This window comes from Asparagus officinalis, chromosome 10, assembly GCF_001876935.1.
Source record: "Asparagus officinalis chromosome 10, Aspof.V1, whole genome shotgun sequence".
Taxonomy (NCBI): domain Eukaryota; kingdom Viridiplantae; phylum Streptophyta; class Magnoliopsida; order Asparagales; family Asparagaceae; genus Asparagus; species Asparagus officinalis.
This window is the reverse complement of record NC_033803.1, coordinates 53,426,187-53,444,091: the sequence shown is the minus strand read 5'-3', so window position 1 is coordinate 53,444,091 and position 17,905 is coordinate 53,426,187. Positions and strand designations below refer to the sequence as shown.

General features: G+C 36.4%; 1 protein-coding gene across 2 annotated transcripts in view; it reads left to right on the top strand.

Annotated features, from left to right (window-relative positions):
* LOC109825245 (UPF0160 protein MYG1, mitochondrial-like) overlaps positions 1-11,935 on the top strand; it is a 27,002-nt gene extending 15,067 nt beyond the window's left edge. Inside the window, exons 6-7 of one of the 2 annotated variants that reach the window (XR_002242942.1) lie at positions 9,129-9,200; positions 11,511-11,645. Coding sequence is in view for 1 of the 2 variants with exons in the window: in XM_020392048.1 (XP_020247637.1) it covers positions 9,129-9,200; positions 11,511-11,735 (297 nt within the window). In the remaining variant the exon portion in view is untranslated. Of the gene's footprint in view, positions 1-9,128; positions 9,201-11,510 lie in introns of both variants that reach the window. The other variant, XM_020392048.1, reaches the window with a different exon arrangement.

The following is a 17,905-nucleotide window of genomic DNA, read 5'->3' as shown; positions in this document are numbered from 1 at the left end:
TTGCTATAAAATTTTATAATAAAAAGAAAAAAGAGAGGATGCATGGGTTCCATCCTAGTGAGAAATTGAGTGGCTGTAAAGTTGCGTTTGTGATATTTGTAATACTACACGAGCGTTGTAATAGTGAGAAAATAAAAGCACATGGGGGTAGTAAATAACATCTATCATTTTTACTTTGCGCATCTACTATAACTCAACAGGTGGTATAAGAGCAAGGTTGTAGAAATAAATATTATTATTATTTCTCTTTTAGTAACAGAAAGAAGACAAATATGGTCTTTTGTATAAGGAATGTGAATATTGTGAGGTCTTATCTATTGTGATGCTGTCTATGCCCAAGATCACGACATTTAGAGCTGCACTACTAGGCACTTTCAACAAAATGAGGGAAAATAGAGCATAACAATTGTATAGAGGAGGAAGAAGGCAACAATGAAGCTGCTCATTTTCTGTATAGTTCTTGCAAGGTAAAGATCTCTATTTGTATATTACAAAATCAGTAAAGAAGGAAAGAGTTTACACATATTTACAAGCATTAACTACACTATTGTTTAGCTATTTATAATAGCTAATTTATAGCAGACTTTTTGCTAATTATATTAATATTTCGACCATTTATAGCAGATTTTAAAAATTTATACCACGTGAGCTTTAGTTAAAAGGAGTGATTCGTTGCTGTATTATGAGCTGTAATAGACAGCTCATGGAATATTCTTGTTGGTTTATTCCTTTTCTTAGCACACACCCTCAAACTAATGGTGGGTTATCATTAGTTTGGGTATAAAATAATCATGGCATTTCCTCGTTTGAGATTTTGTAAAAAAATCTACTGATTTTTTGCTGACGAAACATGTGGAAGTGAGACCAAGCCTTGCTCAATTTCTCACAAATAGTGGCAATCCGCTTCGATATGCTTGGTCGTTCATGAAACACTGGATTACTTGCAATCTTCATAGAACTCTTATTGTCACAAAATAATGGATTAGGAGATGGTGCTGGGATGCCAAAGTCAGCCAGAAGTCATTTAAGCCATATGATTTCTCCACAAGCTGATGACATAACTTGATATTCTTCTTTAGTTGAGGATTTTGATATGGTTGGTTGCTTTTTCGATTTCAAGGAAAGAAGAGAACTTCCAAGAAAAATATAATAGCCCGTAGTGGAGTGTCGTGTATCTTTTCAACTGTCATAATTAGCATTTGAGAAGGCCTGTAGTTCCAGAGGAGAGGTACTTAGATAAGATAAGCCTATTGTTGGATTAGAATGTAGATAACGAATTATTTGATGAAGAGCTGCTAAATGCAATATATGAGGATCAAAAACAAGTTGACTCATAATATGCATAGCATGTGCACTGTCAGGTTGTGTTATAGTTAGGTATACTCAACTTCTAACAATTCATCTATAAACAATAGGATTTGGGGTAGGTCATTATCTTTGCTGCAGTAGTGAACATTTAATTCACGAGTATAAGCAATTGTAACATCTGTGAGATCTGCTGATTCAATGAGATATTTTGTGTATTCTTGTTGGTTTAGAAAATATCCTCTCGAGTTCTTAGGTATTTCTAATACAAGAAAGTATGCAGGTTGGCCAAGGTCTTTCCTTTGGGAAGATTGTTAAAGAATTTCTTTGAGGTTTTGAATACCGTTTTTGTCATTGCCTTTGATAAGGATATCATCATCATAGACTAGAATGAAAACACTACCCTTGTTTGTTCAGGATTTAAATAGAGAATAGTCATTATAACTTTGGCAATATTCAACGCTCAGAAGTACACTTTTAAAGTTTGTAAACTATACTTGGAGTGCTTGTTTCAATCCATATAATGTTTTTCGCAATTTACAGACCAAATGAGATCTAGAATAGCTAGGGGGAGGCCTTATGGAGACTATTTCAACTAGGTCTTCATTGAGGAAAGTATTCTTGACATTCATTTCATAGATGTCCTAACTTTGAATGGCAAAAATAGCAATCAATGTTCTTACAGTTGTCATTTTGGCCACTGGAACAAATGTTTTGTCGTAATCTATGCCAAATTCCTGTTTGAAACCTTGAGCTACAATACAAGACGTACCTTATAACGATCCAATGATCCACCAGCTTTCATTTTGATAGAGTAGACCCATTTACATCACACAGTATGATGTTATGAAGAAGAAGGTACGAGCTCCCAACTGTCATTAAGATCCAAAGCATCAAGTTCTTCCTGCATAGCTTGACACCATTCTGCAATCTCTGCAACTTGCTTATAAGACCGAGGAATAAACCAGGAGCAAGTGTGGTAAAAATCAAAGATGATCAAGGGATTTAAATATTAAGAAATCTGACGGAGGACTAAAGCTAGAGAAGGGGGTGGTGGGGGGAGGAGGCGACGATGGCGACGGTGGAGAAATTGAGGAAGAGAGACTCATACTTGGGTCGCTAATTGGTGATAGTTGAGGTAAGGGAACTCTGGTGCCTTCGTTAGAAAATGCCTACAATGTGTTAGGAAAAGAATACGTAAGAGTTGAAGAATCAATATGAATAGAAGACTGATCTGATTGTGAGAAATAAGGGGTATTGTCGAAAAATATGACATTCCTTGAGATACGTATTTGCTTGGCTTCCTAGTAATAATATCGATAACCTTTTTGTGTTTCTAAGTATCCTAAAAATATGCAACATGTAGACATAGCATCCAATTTTGAATGTTTAGAATTAGGTAACAGTACATAACATGATTCAAAAATGCGAGGTGAATCATAATTGGGCGAGTATCCATATAACTTCTTCAAAGGAGAGACATTACCTAACAAGGGGGTAGACAACCGATTGATTAGGTATACAGCCGTTCGTATACTTTTAGGTGAGAAAACCTTTGGTAATTTTGCATGAAGTTGCAAAACACGTGTTGTCTCAAGAATGTGTCTATCCTTTCTTTCAGCAGCTCTGTTTTATTGTGGTTGATGAGGATAACTTCTTTGATAAATGATCAATTTCTGTAGATATGCAGTCCTCCCTGAGTCACTGCACAAAACATTGATTTTCTTGTTGAATTGTGTCTCACCATGTCATGAAAGTACTTAAATACCTACATAACTTCAGATTTATGTCACAAAATATTTTTCCCTTTAATGAACCAACACGAGATGGCCCCACACATCTGAATGAACGATATCAAAAGCTGAGGTAGCATATTCATACTTCTACTAAAAAGTAAAATATGAGATTTAGGAAAAACGTTATCTTCACAATCTTTATTAATGTCAAATTTGTGATTGTTTTAGTCTAACAAAGTTCAGGAGAAAAACAAAGATTTAAGGTTTGAAGCGTGAGGATATGCAAGATGGCGGTGCTAGAGCTTCCATAATTTATTTAAGGAATTAGTTTTAGTAAATGAAGGAGCAAGATAATAAGTAGGAGAATTGAAAGCATATCTGAAGTCCAACACAAAGAATTCCTTTTTCCTATGGCCTCTCCCAATCATATTCCCAGCTTGTAAATCTTGTATAAGACAACCAAATAAAGAAAACGAGACAAGAAAATTTTGTTTTACAAGTTGGCTAATAGAAATAAGATTAGCTAATAAATTTGGAACATATAAGACATTAGAAATGGATAGAGGTGGCGAATTTAGGGAAGTTACGGTTAAAGCCCTAATTCTTTCAACAGGAAGATTTTGTTCATTTACGAAAGTTATATTTTTCATCTTTATCATATGAAAAAGTTTCATGAAAAACATCCATGTCCTCTGCCATGTGATCTATGGCACCAGAATCTAAAACCCAAGTATTGTGTGAATAGGCCTTACCAAAACTGGAGGCATGAAAAGCTTGAGTAATTTGCTGGAGCAATTCTAGTGAAAGAGTGAAAGTCTATCCAGATATGTTGGGAGATGCCAAAACTGGAGGAGAGGACGTGATTGATGGAGAAGAACATGCATGATTGACAGAGGATGTAGTAAATACTCCTACAGCAGCATAGGCCCTTGGAATTCCTCATCTCGTAGAACGTTTCTTGCAATCTTCCATCAAGTGCTCTTGTTATTTACGATATTTGCAGAACAAAGAGGCGGATTCACTCACCTTTTTCTTATTGCACTGATTGGCAATATGCCTAATCTCATGGTAGTTGTAACATTCCACTTCGTTGAAATTGAGGAATTTTTCTTTTTGTGTACTAACAAGGAAAGTCATAACCGGAACTAATGAAAGAGACTCCATAGGAGGCCTCTTTGCAACAAGTTTTGCTAAGATGTTATTAATATTGTGAGTACTTGAAGGATTTGTAATTGTAGCGTAGACATGTCCAAGCTGGGGTTGTAATTTTATCAAGAATTGTCTTGAGCCTGATTGTTGTCCCAATTTTATAACAATTTCAAGTGCTTCTTTAGGAACATCAGACTCTATCCTATCCATCTCATTCCATATCATCATAGCAGAATAAAATTATTAAATGGTATGAGGTTCTTGAGATAGAGAACTTATCTCTTGCTTGAGTTGATATAACCGTGGTGCGTTGCCTTGCTTGTAGATACACTCCAAGTAGTCCTACATCTGTTTCGCCATCTAAAAAGACTCAAGATCACAGTGATGGAATTCTCAATTGATTCCATAATCTATATCTTTATCTTTGCATTGTTGATCACTCATTTCAAAGTAGAACGTTCTATAGTTTTTTTGACAGTTCCCTCAATATAGCCCAAAGATCATGTCCTTCCAAGAAATTCCTAATGTAAGATGCCCACAAAAATTGCCATCTAATTTCACTGTTAGTCCATGGTGAGAATCCATTTTTAAATAATAAGACAGATAGCAAAGTCACAAAAAAATATTTAACATTAAACTTAGTAACCCAAATATAGCTGAGAATAGCTGAACGGAGATGTCCTAAATGAAATCAGTGACAACTTGATGAAGATAGCCAAGCGAAATCAGAAGGACAAATGACGATGACTTGAATAAACCTAGAGGCAGGTAATCGATGACGCTTACTGGATGACAATAAATGAAAACAACCTCACTTGTTCCATTCTGATACCATGTAATGATGGAGAGAAGGAAGAAGGCAACATTGGAGCTGCTCATTTTCTATATATTTCCTACAGGGCGAAGACTTCTATATGTAGATTACAAAATTAGTAAAGAAGGAAAGAGTTTATACTTGTTTACGAGCGTTAACCATCTTGATATTCAACTATTTACAATAGCTAATTACAATAATATTTTAGCTATTTATAGCAGATGTTAGTCATTTATACCATCTGATCTTTAGCTGAAAGGGGTGATTCACTGCTGGTTATGAGCTGTAATAGACATCTCATGGAATATCATTGTCGGTTTATTCCTTTTCTTGACACATACGTTTTTAAGTTTCTTATCTTAATGCAGCAAATTATAGTCAACCGGACCACTATAAACTGACTTTTTTAGTTGATTGAGGATCCAACTACTCAGTAGCTTTAGATTGCAATAATTAGTCTGCAGTTGATTGGCAGAGAATCTAAGTTTTATACAAGGATGAAGCATATCGATGCACATTATCATGTTTTACGAGAGAAGGTTTTTCAAGAGGAGATTATCATAAAGTTGATTAAGATGAACAAGCAAGTAGCTGATATATTCATTAAAGGAGTTAAGTTTCCTTAAAGTTTATATAATTTAGAAGTCTAATTGGACTTGTGAATAGAGAGTTCGCTATTGAGTGGGAGTACTGAAATGATCAGCAACATGCCCCCCACCTACCAAAATTCCCTACCTACCAATTGTTGGTAGAGTGACCAACCAAAATAGTTGCTACCAACCACTAATTGTGTATACCAACCTCGCACAATAAACGAACAATGCCTATATATATACCCCCTTAAGTTCATTTTGTGAGGCATCTCGGGGAAGAAGTAAAGAGAAAAAGATATAGAGAGAGGAAAGAGAGTGGTGTGTGAATGAGAAAGAGTATCGTTTTATTATAGTACTTAGTATTATAGAGTGTGTATTTGTATCAGAGAATGTTAAGAGTTGTGTTGCTACAAGAGAAATAACACCATCCTTGTTAATTCGACATGGTTATTCTATAGCCCTCGGCATGGTAATGCGTTTGACATGACCATACTAGTTATAGGCTGTGTTCATCACAAAAGATAGAGGTAAATGATGGAGTATGGGTAGAGGGCTCCGATCCAAATTATGATGAATCTCAAACATGAGGTCTCCAATAACTATTCAGATATGTTCGATGACTGATGGACTGAGATCGGAACTCATTAGAGAAAGCAAGTGAGCGGACGCACGGTAAAAGGTTCGTTGGAGGTTCATCGTTGTTCGGACATTGGCATCGTCAGAAACAAAGGTGGAAAAGAGCGCATAAACCGCCATATTGTCACTGTTCAAGCGTAAGCAATAAATTGATTTAGTTTTCATCTTTGAACAATTTCTTGATACTACTCATTTGTGAGTAGTAGCGTTGACTTTGGAGTTTTCTGTTTTATTTATTTAATTAATTAATTATTAAAGTATTTTGGATGAATGCTTGGATAAAGGGCTAGGATTGAAAGTTGGGATTGACTAAGAGGTTTGGATAAAAAGAGAAGAGCTAGGATAAAAGAATGGCTTCACACCTAAAGAATATGCGTCCCACTTAAGGGCTTCACACCCATGACACTTCACATGTCAAAACACGAGTAATTCATATGCTTAGAAAGATTTATCAAACTCAAATTTTATTAATCAATATCTATTCCTCATGAAGGATCACAGATCTTATTTATAGAAGAACACATCTAATCACATAAAAGAAGTAAATCAAATCTAATCTAATCAAAAGATAACAAAACTAAAAGATGCTATCAAATAAAATCTTAACTAGACTATAAGAAATTATCAAAATTAAATCCTAAGGAAATCCTAACAGAAAATAGAAGATAATGTAAAATAACATCAAATACTATCAATAAAGCTATAACTCAACAACAATCTGCCTTTACTTGGCTTCAAGTCCCATAAGAGAAGGAAGAATAGCTGGTAGCTAGAGAGGACTAGCTACAAACTCAAAAGCCTAGATTTGGGAGATCCTAATAAATCCTAATCACATTAGATTGATGGTCCACGATCGTCTTGCATCAATAAGCCTATATTGGAGATGCATGAAAGCTAAGTGCAGCTACCTCGTAGCAACTTTTGGGCCTCGTGATTTGGCTTGTGTGCACCTTCTTCCTTGGTCAATGTTCAATAATAAATGCTTGACTGGTGGAGCTTCTTCCTTTTATTTTGTTGATTGTTCTTTAGTTTTTTTCCTTAACCAATAATAGATTTTTCAACACATGATTGTCCTTGGATGAGACTAGACATGAAAATCATAATGATCAAGTATCATGAAAGTTAATAGTATCATAAGCTATGGAGTCATAACAAAGTCGAAAGAGAAGACCTTGATGATCATTTCTAAAGATGTCCTGTAAAGTTTATAACGTATAATAAAATATTATGGTAGGTGGAACTATGAAAATTTCCTTTGCTGGATATGTGAAAATGGGTAGGAGCAGACCTATGATTCACCACCAAGTGAATCATGAGCTAATAATATGTTGGATTCATGAGCTTAGTTCTAATTTTTCTCCAAAGTCTTCATTCACTAATCTTTTCTAAATTTAACCATCCTCTTTGTGTTGCAAGTCGCTCCTAAAGCTCCAAGACTGAGGTTAGGATGGAAGGTACGTTGGATCCCTCTGGACATAGAGATTAAGTTAAACATTGATGGTTTTTGTCAGAATGGTTTATGCGCTGGTGGAGGCATTCTAAGAAACTCATCTGGAGATGTCCTTTCTTTTTCTTATTTCTATGAAGAAGGTACTAATATGTTTGTAGAAGCTCCTGCACTTAGAACAGGCCTCAAGGTGTGTGCAAGTTATTTACCTGGTAAGGTCTTGTCACGACACCTTGGCATTTAGCGTATACCCGGAGGGCTTGTCAAGCTTATCTTCACGTGGAGCAATTTTCTCATGCCTTAGAAGGAAATCAATCCTTTTGATTACTTTTGCTATCAGACCATTTCGCTCCCCACATTATGCAGATCATTAGGGAGGATAAAAGAGGTTTCTATAATTTTAGGCATGGGTGAGCTTCTTTGTTAGGGTCAGTTTGTGTATTTTGCTTTATTTAGGGTTATCGGGATCTTCGTTGGTATGTTGTGTTATCTCAAGATAGTTCTATAATATCCAGTTTTCTCATGCTTCCAAAGAATAATTCTATGATACCTATTTTGTGAATCTTTTAATGGCGATTTATGCCACCTTCACAATAAAATTTACAGGTCTGTTCGGGGACCTGCACAAAGTTCCGGGTAAAACAAAAAAATCGCCACCAACCTTTACTGCTATCCTCAAGTCCCACCTGCGTGTCAAACTGGTGGTAGGAAATGTGATGAGATATGGTGCCACACTAGACATTGTAATCCTAAGGAGGTCCTTGAAAGTCTTTAGAGGAGCTCGGGTTTAAAGAGTTAGTCAAATTATTCCAAAAATCTAGCGAGTTGCTTCTTGCTGGCATTTTTGTCGAAAATCCAGCGAGTTGCTTCTATTGTTGGCATTTTTGTGGCCAGAGTTGAAGGTTTTGGTGGGAATACGTCCTAGATTTGGAGCAAAGAAAGATAGTCTCTGTACGTCGCTTGTGGAAATCTCAGAGTATTTGGAATCTTGGATGCACAATCTTGAAGAAAGATGTGTTATTTTCCCAGAACTAGTCTTTTTTTTAGTAATATTTTCTTTAGGATCACCATATTAGTCGACCTAGATTTAGTGCTTTTCCATGTGAAAAGCATTATAGTCAAGTCTTTCTTCTTCCGAATTGATATAATTTGTATAGCATATTAGCTACAGTAGTCACATTGCACTTGTGAAGTTGGATTGCCTTTCCTCCCCCTCAGGATAACATTTGCATGTACTACATAAGGAAAGATTTTTTAAACTGAGCACCTGCAGATTGATTTCTATAATGAAAAGTTACTCATAATATATTGAATAAAGAGTGTTTCGTGGAGCTCAAGATTTAATTTTGATGTAAAGTGAGCAATTTATGACTCATGAACCATAAGTTTCTATATTCTATGAAGTTAAAATGTGATGAAATCTAATTCAATTGATTATATTTTTACAGTGGAAGCTTCATATATTTGAGCTTGAAGAGGAGTTGAAGATTGATCCTTCCATCAAGTACGCTCTCTATCAGGTGGGTTTATCTTTTTCCCATGTGCTACCTTTCATTCTTGTAACATGGAAATGTTTAGAGGCAGATCGTAATATCAGAACTGAGTCTGTGTTTAGTTGTCAAAGTATGGACTGAATATCTTATTTTATTTATATCCATTGACTAAGTTCCTGTAGAAAAATAGTCAGCATTTTCTTTTTTGGTAGATGCAAGACGGAATCTTGCATCTGGGACTTCTCACATCTTACCTCTTACAACTATGCCAGGCTTGGTTGCAGAAAGTAGTTCAATGTGATTTGCTATTTAGGGCCTACAGTCTATGTAGCACGGACACGGATCCGACATGGCCATACGACACTCCGACACGAGGCAAATCCTAAAAAATACATAGGATATGTGTGTTCGACACGTGTGTCTGACACGGACACGACACGGCTTCATGTTATGCGTGTCCGTGCTTCATAGCCTACAGTTACTAAACATTAGCTGGCAATCTGTCATCACAATCATTTACCCAGTATCATGTTGCACCATTCGAGTACCACATCACAAGTTTATTTTTCTATTTCATGACCATAAAAAATTTAAACCTTGGATGGTATGTCGGTGTCTACATGCATTTATTGTTAACACATCTTTGGCAGTACCCTTTTCTGCATGGGGCAGTGATGCTTCCGTACACATAAATGGATAGAAGATAGAGTGAGGGAAGGCAGGAAGCCATGCATAGTGTCAACAGTGGACCACTCCAGTTGCATATACACTTATGTCATTCCTTAGTCTACGAAAGTTATTTATTTATTTATTTGGTTATGCATCAAGTGAGTGCAAAACCAACAGTCGGAAGTAGCACACTAGCACACATTCTACATCTATGGTTCAAGAAATATAAAATAAGAATTTAAATTAAATTCTATTCACCCTCTTAAGGTTGCTTCTGTGTCAAAGCTGGAACAATCTTAAAGCTAGCAATCTACTTCTCCCCCAAGTAATTTGGTTTCTTTTAATCACCAATCTACTTCTTTGAAATAAACTGTATTTCCAACCGCTAAACCATTTCTTTCCAAAGTGATCGGATTTATGTTGGACTCAAATGCAAGAGGGGATTTTGTTCTCTTAACAAGATGAAAACCAATATGGCTCATGTGTCTCTCAGTAGCAAGATTATATGGTCTCTGCTTGGAAAGGGATTCAGGAACATTTTATAATTTGTCACTTGGATTGCCATGTATAATCAATCACAAGAGTAGTGAAGTTTCAAGGGAAAGAAGAGATCCTGTTAATCTGTTTCTCTCTTGATCTGAATGTTGCAACCTTCCAAGAAATTTTTTTATAGATCTATTTCTTGATTTCTCAATTACTGGCTCGAAATGTCGCTTAAAAGTTCATCTAGAAAGATTTCGCGAAGTAAGCTTAAGAGAGTTTAGAAGCAAATCTTCACAAATGTTTCTTTTTTAATGGAGTAAAACTCATATTTATAAAATTTGGGTGGCCAGCCTGGTCAATAGATAGGTCCTGTCGAAACAAGTTAGAATGCAGGTAAATTATGAAATACACAATGCGCAATCAACCGTGCTTTGGTTCAAACCAAAGTAGCAAGTGGTCGAACCCAAGTATACATTTAACAAATATATTTTTTTTCACAAGAATTGTACTGGTCGTGGCCAAATATCTATTTGAGCTGAATTGAGACATGGTTGACATCAATAAATGTATATAAAACCCCCTAGTTTAGACTTCAGACCATCATGAAATAGGCTTGAACTTCATGCGCATCAACTGGTGCGAAATGAATAAATACGGGAAGTGCAGCTCCATGAATTTTTGTCCAGCCAAGCTCTAACAAGGCTTGTTAACCGTGTTTGCTCGAGCTTGTGGATCCACTACCTCCATATATACTTGGCTGAGCATTTTGAGCATAGCCCGGCCTCAACCTAAATTTAATTAGGTATGAGAAGCTTGTTAGCATAATTGACCTATTGAGGTTGTCATTGTCATGCATAATCACTGCAGGGGGATGACAAATCATTGCTCATAACCTGAATGCTTTGAGACACCTTCTGTGCATTTGCATCATAGACACTGGAGGTAAACCGTAAACTGCTTCTTTCCTATTTCCATTTTTGCAGCCACTTAAAAAGTGTAGAGAAGAAACACAAAACCCATTAGGGGCAATTACGTGCAGCTTAGCAATTTCATTCTGATCCTGTTTTCTTGTATTTCTATGCATATATTGTTGTTCTCTTCATTATATAAAATCATACATGTATATTATCTAAGAAGAATTGTTGAACAAAAATTTCTTTTTAATGTGTGATTATATAATTACAGGACGATAGAAGCAAAAATTGGCGAGTGCAAGCAGTCGCGATATCTGCAGACAAATTTGAGAGCCGCCGACCTCTCCCACTTCCTTGGAGAGGCCTGAGAGATGAAGAGCTTTCAAAAGAATCTGGTATTCCTGGATGCGTCTTTGTACATATGAGTGGATTCATTGGTGGGAATCGAACTTATGATGGCGCCTTAGCTATGGCTAGAGCTGCTCTCAGATTTTAATTCTGCTGAATTTTTGATTTATGTTCCTATTTCAAATTGAAGGAGACTTTTTTCTCCTAGAGAGAAAAACATTGTATTATTTAGACACAACAAGATCTTGTATCTTTTGTTAACTTGTTTGCGGAGGTCATAATTTTTTTTGACCTTTCTTGGGATAATGAACAATTTAAGAGGAAAGAAGATTTGATAAAATTTGCTAACTTAAAGAATACATTTAATCGTAAGAAATTCTTTTGACTTGCTTAAACTTCAATCAAATGTATGGATTAATTTCTGCTTTGACTTGCTTAAAATTAATTCAAATGTATGTATTAAATTCTGAATCAATATTTATGACGAATGGAACAAGCTTCAAATATGTGATACCTAATGTATGTATTAAAATTTGAACTAGTCAATGGAGAATTTCTTTTGACTTACTCGTCAAGATACCAGCTGATTTGCTGAATTAAATGTGAGCATTTACCATGTGATATATCCTGTAAAATATTAGACATCATGCAGTAACCAAATATATATCTATTCCATAAAAAGATCGGAAATAATGACCCTTACCATTGTAGGCAACAAAATGACAGTCACAAGGTTTTATGGTTTGGGGCTTATTTTATTTGCGTTGTCCTTTGTCGCAATGGAGTTAAGGGTAAAGAGACCGAGGGTCGCATTGAACTGGTACATGCTTTTTCAGGTACTTAGGGGGTTTTTGGTTCAATTTCTAGAAATTATAGGAAATGTTTTCCACCTAAAATATGATTTTCTTGTATTTCTTAAAAAAATTATAGGAAAAGTTTTAAGAAATAAAAAAGTACCAATTTTCTTGTTTTTTGTACTTTGCTTGTTTGGTTCAAAACAAGAAAATGGCTCATAACCTTATAGAAAATAATAAGATTTGGTAGGTTTTTAATTAAATATGGTATGTGTCAGATTTCTGGTAATTTCTTCTCATTTTGAGAGGAAATTATTTTTGTAAAATTAGGTAGGTTTTGATATTTTATAGAAAATATTTCTGTAAATTTTTTGTTGAACCAAACGCAATTTACAGAAATCTCTGGAAAACTTTTATTTACAAATTTGCCATTGTCAGATGTTTTGAGAAAAGTTTTCTCAAAAAGTGTGCAACTAAATAGGCCCTTATCATCCAGCAGGATTTTTTTCAGATGTCACTCGTTTCAAACTCCAGTTAGTTAATTTAATGAAACACATTTTCATCAATTTCATTTTTGTTTCATCAGCTTGCAGAATTCGGAAGTGATCAAGAAGGAAAATATTGGGTGAACCCAAGCTTACCTTGTTGTTTATGGGTTACCAGAAGCTCAAACTGATCAATTCAGTTCAATATCTATTGGCCTCACTGATGGTAACCATTCAATATCAGCCGGATGGCATGTGAGTAATGCTTACTAGGGTGTTCCAATATTACTCCCCTAAATTGTTCACATTTTGAAATTTTCAAACTTTTGGAATTAGTCCGCTAAATCTTTTAAGCATTTTTTTGAACTGAAAAACAGGGTGAGGTACCCTGTTCATATTAATATATAAGAAAGTCCAGAAGAGAAATTACATCAGATCTAGATGGAGAAACACAATAGGAGAAGTGGGTAAGGAGCGGGTCATTGTCATCACCTACCACACTAGGCCTACTGTATTCCAACAACTAGAATAAAAACCAAAAGGAAACAAACACAACAGAGAATAGGTAGTAGCTCGTAGAAGACAAAAACTAAGCTAGTAAAGAGCTAGACGCAGCTAGCAGCCATAAGCCACAGTCTTCAATCATCAAAAGAGGAGGCTACTTCCAGCAGAGATAAAGAACCGCAGAGGTTAGGAGTTGTTTGAGAAATTATCACTAGCAACATCGGGGGCGTTCTTCTTAGCGAGCTCCTGGAAGCCGAGGTTGAAAGCTTCTCTTCGGAGCCTCCTTGCCATCCTGTCCTCTTCAGTATCTGACCAGAATATTAAATATCTCGCAATATTAGAAGCTGTATGAAGCGGGGTAGGCTGACTTTCCTTAAAAATAAGAGTATTTCTACTGAACCAGATCCACCAAAAAACACAGGGCAACAAGATCTTCCATATAGCTTTGGTATCCGAGCAAATATTGGGAATTTTGTGAAGAAAAAACACAGGGCAACAAGATCTTCCATATAGCTTTGGTATCCGAGCAAATATTGGGAATTTTGTGAAGAAAAAACAACTCTTCCGTGGTCGTGCCATATAGCTTTGGTATCCGAGCAAATATTGGGAATTTTGTGAAGAAAAAACAACTCTTCCGTGGTCGTGGGCCAGATGTTAGGTGGAAAGAGGGGGAGAAGGGAAGTCCATACTGAGCGAGCAAAGGAGCAGTGGATAAATAGGTGATCATGAGTTTCAGTTCCTAGATGACAGAAAAGGCATCTAGGATCACCAGTCCATCCCTTTTTGATCAAATTATCCCTCGTGTTCAGCTTCTTTTTAGAAATAACCCAGAAAAGAACTTTTACCTTTGTGGGAATGTTGGATTTTCAAACCATGTTGTAGAATTGGGATTTAATACCCCCTGAAGAAACAAAAGAGTAATAGGATTTGACTGTGAAATTTCCCGATGGATGAAGAGGCCACCATAATTCATCCAGGACAGAGGGATCACCTGGATTAATGAGATCTAAGAAGGAGTGAAGGTGGAGAAGGCTGACCTTTCAGCTAAGAAAATACCCCTTCTTGTAAGGGGATGCCAATGCCATGAATTGTTGATCATTCTACCTTGGGAGCCAATACTATAGTTTTTAGAGAGAGCTAGCTTGTATGCATTAGGAAAGAGACTGCATAGAGAATTTGCGGAAGACCATTTGTCAAGCCAAAAACTTCCTGCTTTACCATCCCCTACATTCTATCTGACCAGATTAAAGAAAATTGGTTGAATGGAAAATAAATCTTGGATGAATCTTGATGACAAACTCTTTGGTTGTTGAACAATGGGGTTGGATCCATCTTTGGAGTAAATGGAGAATATCACTTTGCTTAGAAGAGAGTTTCTGTCGAATATTTTCCAAATCCATTTGGAGAGTAGAGCAGAATTGAAGGAGGGGATATCAATAACCCCGAGCCCTCCTTCTGCCTTAGGCTTGCAAACAGTCCCCCAATTGATAAGACATTTGACTCTCGAGTGGCTGAGACTACTGTTCCAAAGGAAATCTCTTCTAATTTTGTCAATGGTCTTAACTAACCATTTCGGCAGCTTAAAGAATGACATATAATAGAGGGGGATAGAAGAAAGGACAGAGTTCAGAAGAGTTAACCTGCCACCAATGGAGAAAGTTTTGTTTTTCCATAATGAAAGCTTCTTCTTGAATGATTTTAAAAGAGGTTGTCACTCTCTTTTAGATAGAGAGCCTCTTTTAAGGGGGAAGCCCAAATATGAGAAAGGAAGAGAACCGACAGAGCAGTTGAGTATCTCGGCCAACATATTACCTTTGTGGGGAATTTTGACAAGATAGAAAAGGTTGGATTTGAGGGGATTAGCACAGAGCCCTGAAATGTTAGCAAAAATAGAGAGGATGGTCTTGAGAATATTCATGTCAGAGGAATTAGCCCTTGAGAATATGAGAAAGGAAGAGAACCATTAGAACCATCCAGTTCGCGGATGATTCAATCTTTTAAGCGTTTTGAAATTAGTCCTCCGTTATATTTACTATCCAATCTTTTAATTCTAACTTTTTGTAAATTTTAGTTTCTAGACGCTCTTGGTATATTTCCGTTTTTCGAGGTTTGTTTTGTAAATTTTAGTTTCTGGGGCCTTTTTTTAAATTTCAGATATCTGGGGAATTTTTTGTAATTTCATTTTTTCTGTAATTTTCAATTTTTGGTGAGGCATTTATTTATACTTCAGTTTTCTGGATTTCTTAAATTTATGTTTTTAGGGGGTCTTTTTGCATATTTCTTTTTTGTGGACCATTCTGTAAATTACACTTTTCAAGAGTACTTTTGTAATTATCAACTTTCAAGGGCCTTGTTGCAATTTTCGGATTTCTGGCATGTTTTGTAACTTTAGTTTTTCAGGGAGTCTTTTTTGTAGATTTTAATTTATGGGGGCTTCCTTTTTTGTACATTTTAGTTTTTAAGAGATTTTTTTGTAATTTTCAAATTTTCAGAGGCTTTTTTGAAATTTTAGTTTTCTCGGGCTTTATTTGTAAATTTAAAATTATGGGTGCTATTTATATTTTTAGATTTTTTTAAGATGTGTTTGTAATTTTCATATATAATTTTTAGGAGTTGTTAATTATTAAATCTTGATTAGGAGTGGGATATTGAGTAGCCAATACCAACGGGAGCCTCCGTATTGGTTTGTGCCCATTTTGTGTCAGACCTTGATCCAGTAGCCAATACCAACGGGAGCCTCCGTATTGGTTTGTGCCCATTTTGTGTCAGACCTTGATCCAAACCTTTGGCCAAGTAAACATGTGATTAATTCCCAAATTCCTGGACCAGTGATTCCACTTCTAATCCTAGAGTGAAGTAAACGGTGGATTTATAAAAAAGTTAAAGATTACAGAATATTTTCCCTCAATTCAAATCAATTAAAATATTGAGGGGGACTAATATAAAAAATGAAGATTTAGGGGACTAATTTCACAATATGAAAGATATGGGGACTAATATTGAAAAACCATACATAGTATACTCTTTTCTCAAGTATATCATGCTAAACTTGAGCTCTAATTTAATGTCTTAAGATTTCTTTTGCATCAAATAACAATAATTTCTGTTTTTTAAATTTGTGAAAATTTAGTGTTGAATTATAATTAATCTTTCAATACTTGTTGCACGCTAGGTCTATCCGCCTATGTATGGTGATTCTGATACTCATATTTTAACTTATTGGACTGTAAGATATACCATCTTATTGATCTAATTTTAGTTAATTTAGGATTGATCTAATCGCAAATATTTTGGTTGTCAAATTATTTCTATAACTAATTAACAATATGAAATAATTTGCTTGAATTTGAATTTTAAAACGAGGAGAAAGGACTGCTAAATAAACAGTTGCATTGATTATAACCAACTAGATATGTCTGGATTTTTTGAGATTTTAGGATGGAATGAATATAATATCGATCTTTTATAAAATCCAAATTGATGGAGCAGGAGCAAAGGCGATTTGATAGGCGAGCAGGCGAAAGGCGGGAACATGAGACGTTTCGTGTCCCTAGGCGACATGTAGTCTCCATCATGAACGATAAGATCATTATCACCCCCCTGTCTTCCACCCCTCCGCCTATAGTGCCGCTCCCACCGCCCCTTCTCCACCAGAACCTCCCATCTCAGACTTCCCCCCTCTCGCCAAATCCCCCCTCTCGAGTAACTCTTTCTCTTTCGCCTAAGCTTCCAACCACCTATCCAACCCTAATTCTCCTCTCCTCTTTGCCTCCTTCACTGACCTTCTCAAAGGCACCAAAGACCAGCCACCTTCCCCTCCTCTCACCTCTTCCCCAAAAGGGATCCTCCCTCTTCCAGAAGTAGGTTGGACAAAAGTCTCGTACAAGAGACGTCCAAAGAGACCCAGACCCTCCCTCCTCCCTCTCCACCTGGGTTCTTCCTCTAAACCTCCAAGGTGTTTTCTCTGCGGAGACCTAGCCCATATGGCAAAGAATTGCACCTTGGGTGATTTAAAATGCTTTGTGTTGATGTCGAATATCACACAGCCAATTGGAGCTATCTTCGGGGGAGTGTAGCTCGAGTCTTCACGCTGATGATGGAGAGGGAGTAGATGAGAAATGCGGCCGACTCCTCCTCCGACTTTACGCCTGATTCTTGAACTAGGATATCCAGATCCGCTGCAAAGACCAGAAGAACAAACCCGTAAGAGGGCGGTGACTAGTTTCCTCGTGGTATCCCGACGGTCAAGTCAGCTGGTGAGCTTGAGTAGAGTTTAAGGGAAAGTCCGAGGACCATTGAGGTCCTTGTAAAGAGTATTTTGAGTTTAGCTGTCTTAGTTTAATTTTACTAATATATCAAGAAGAAGAAGTAGACGAAAGAGCTTTTTTAGAGCCCTTTTGTTCTTACCCCTCCCTCCTTTTTGTAGTGGATCGCTCTTAAGGTGTTGACCCTTGACTTTGACTTTGCACAGGAGGAAAGTTGTGGAGTGAGCAGGCTGGCTGCTAAGTCATCCTTCACTTTACAGATATCGGCAG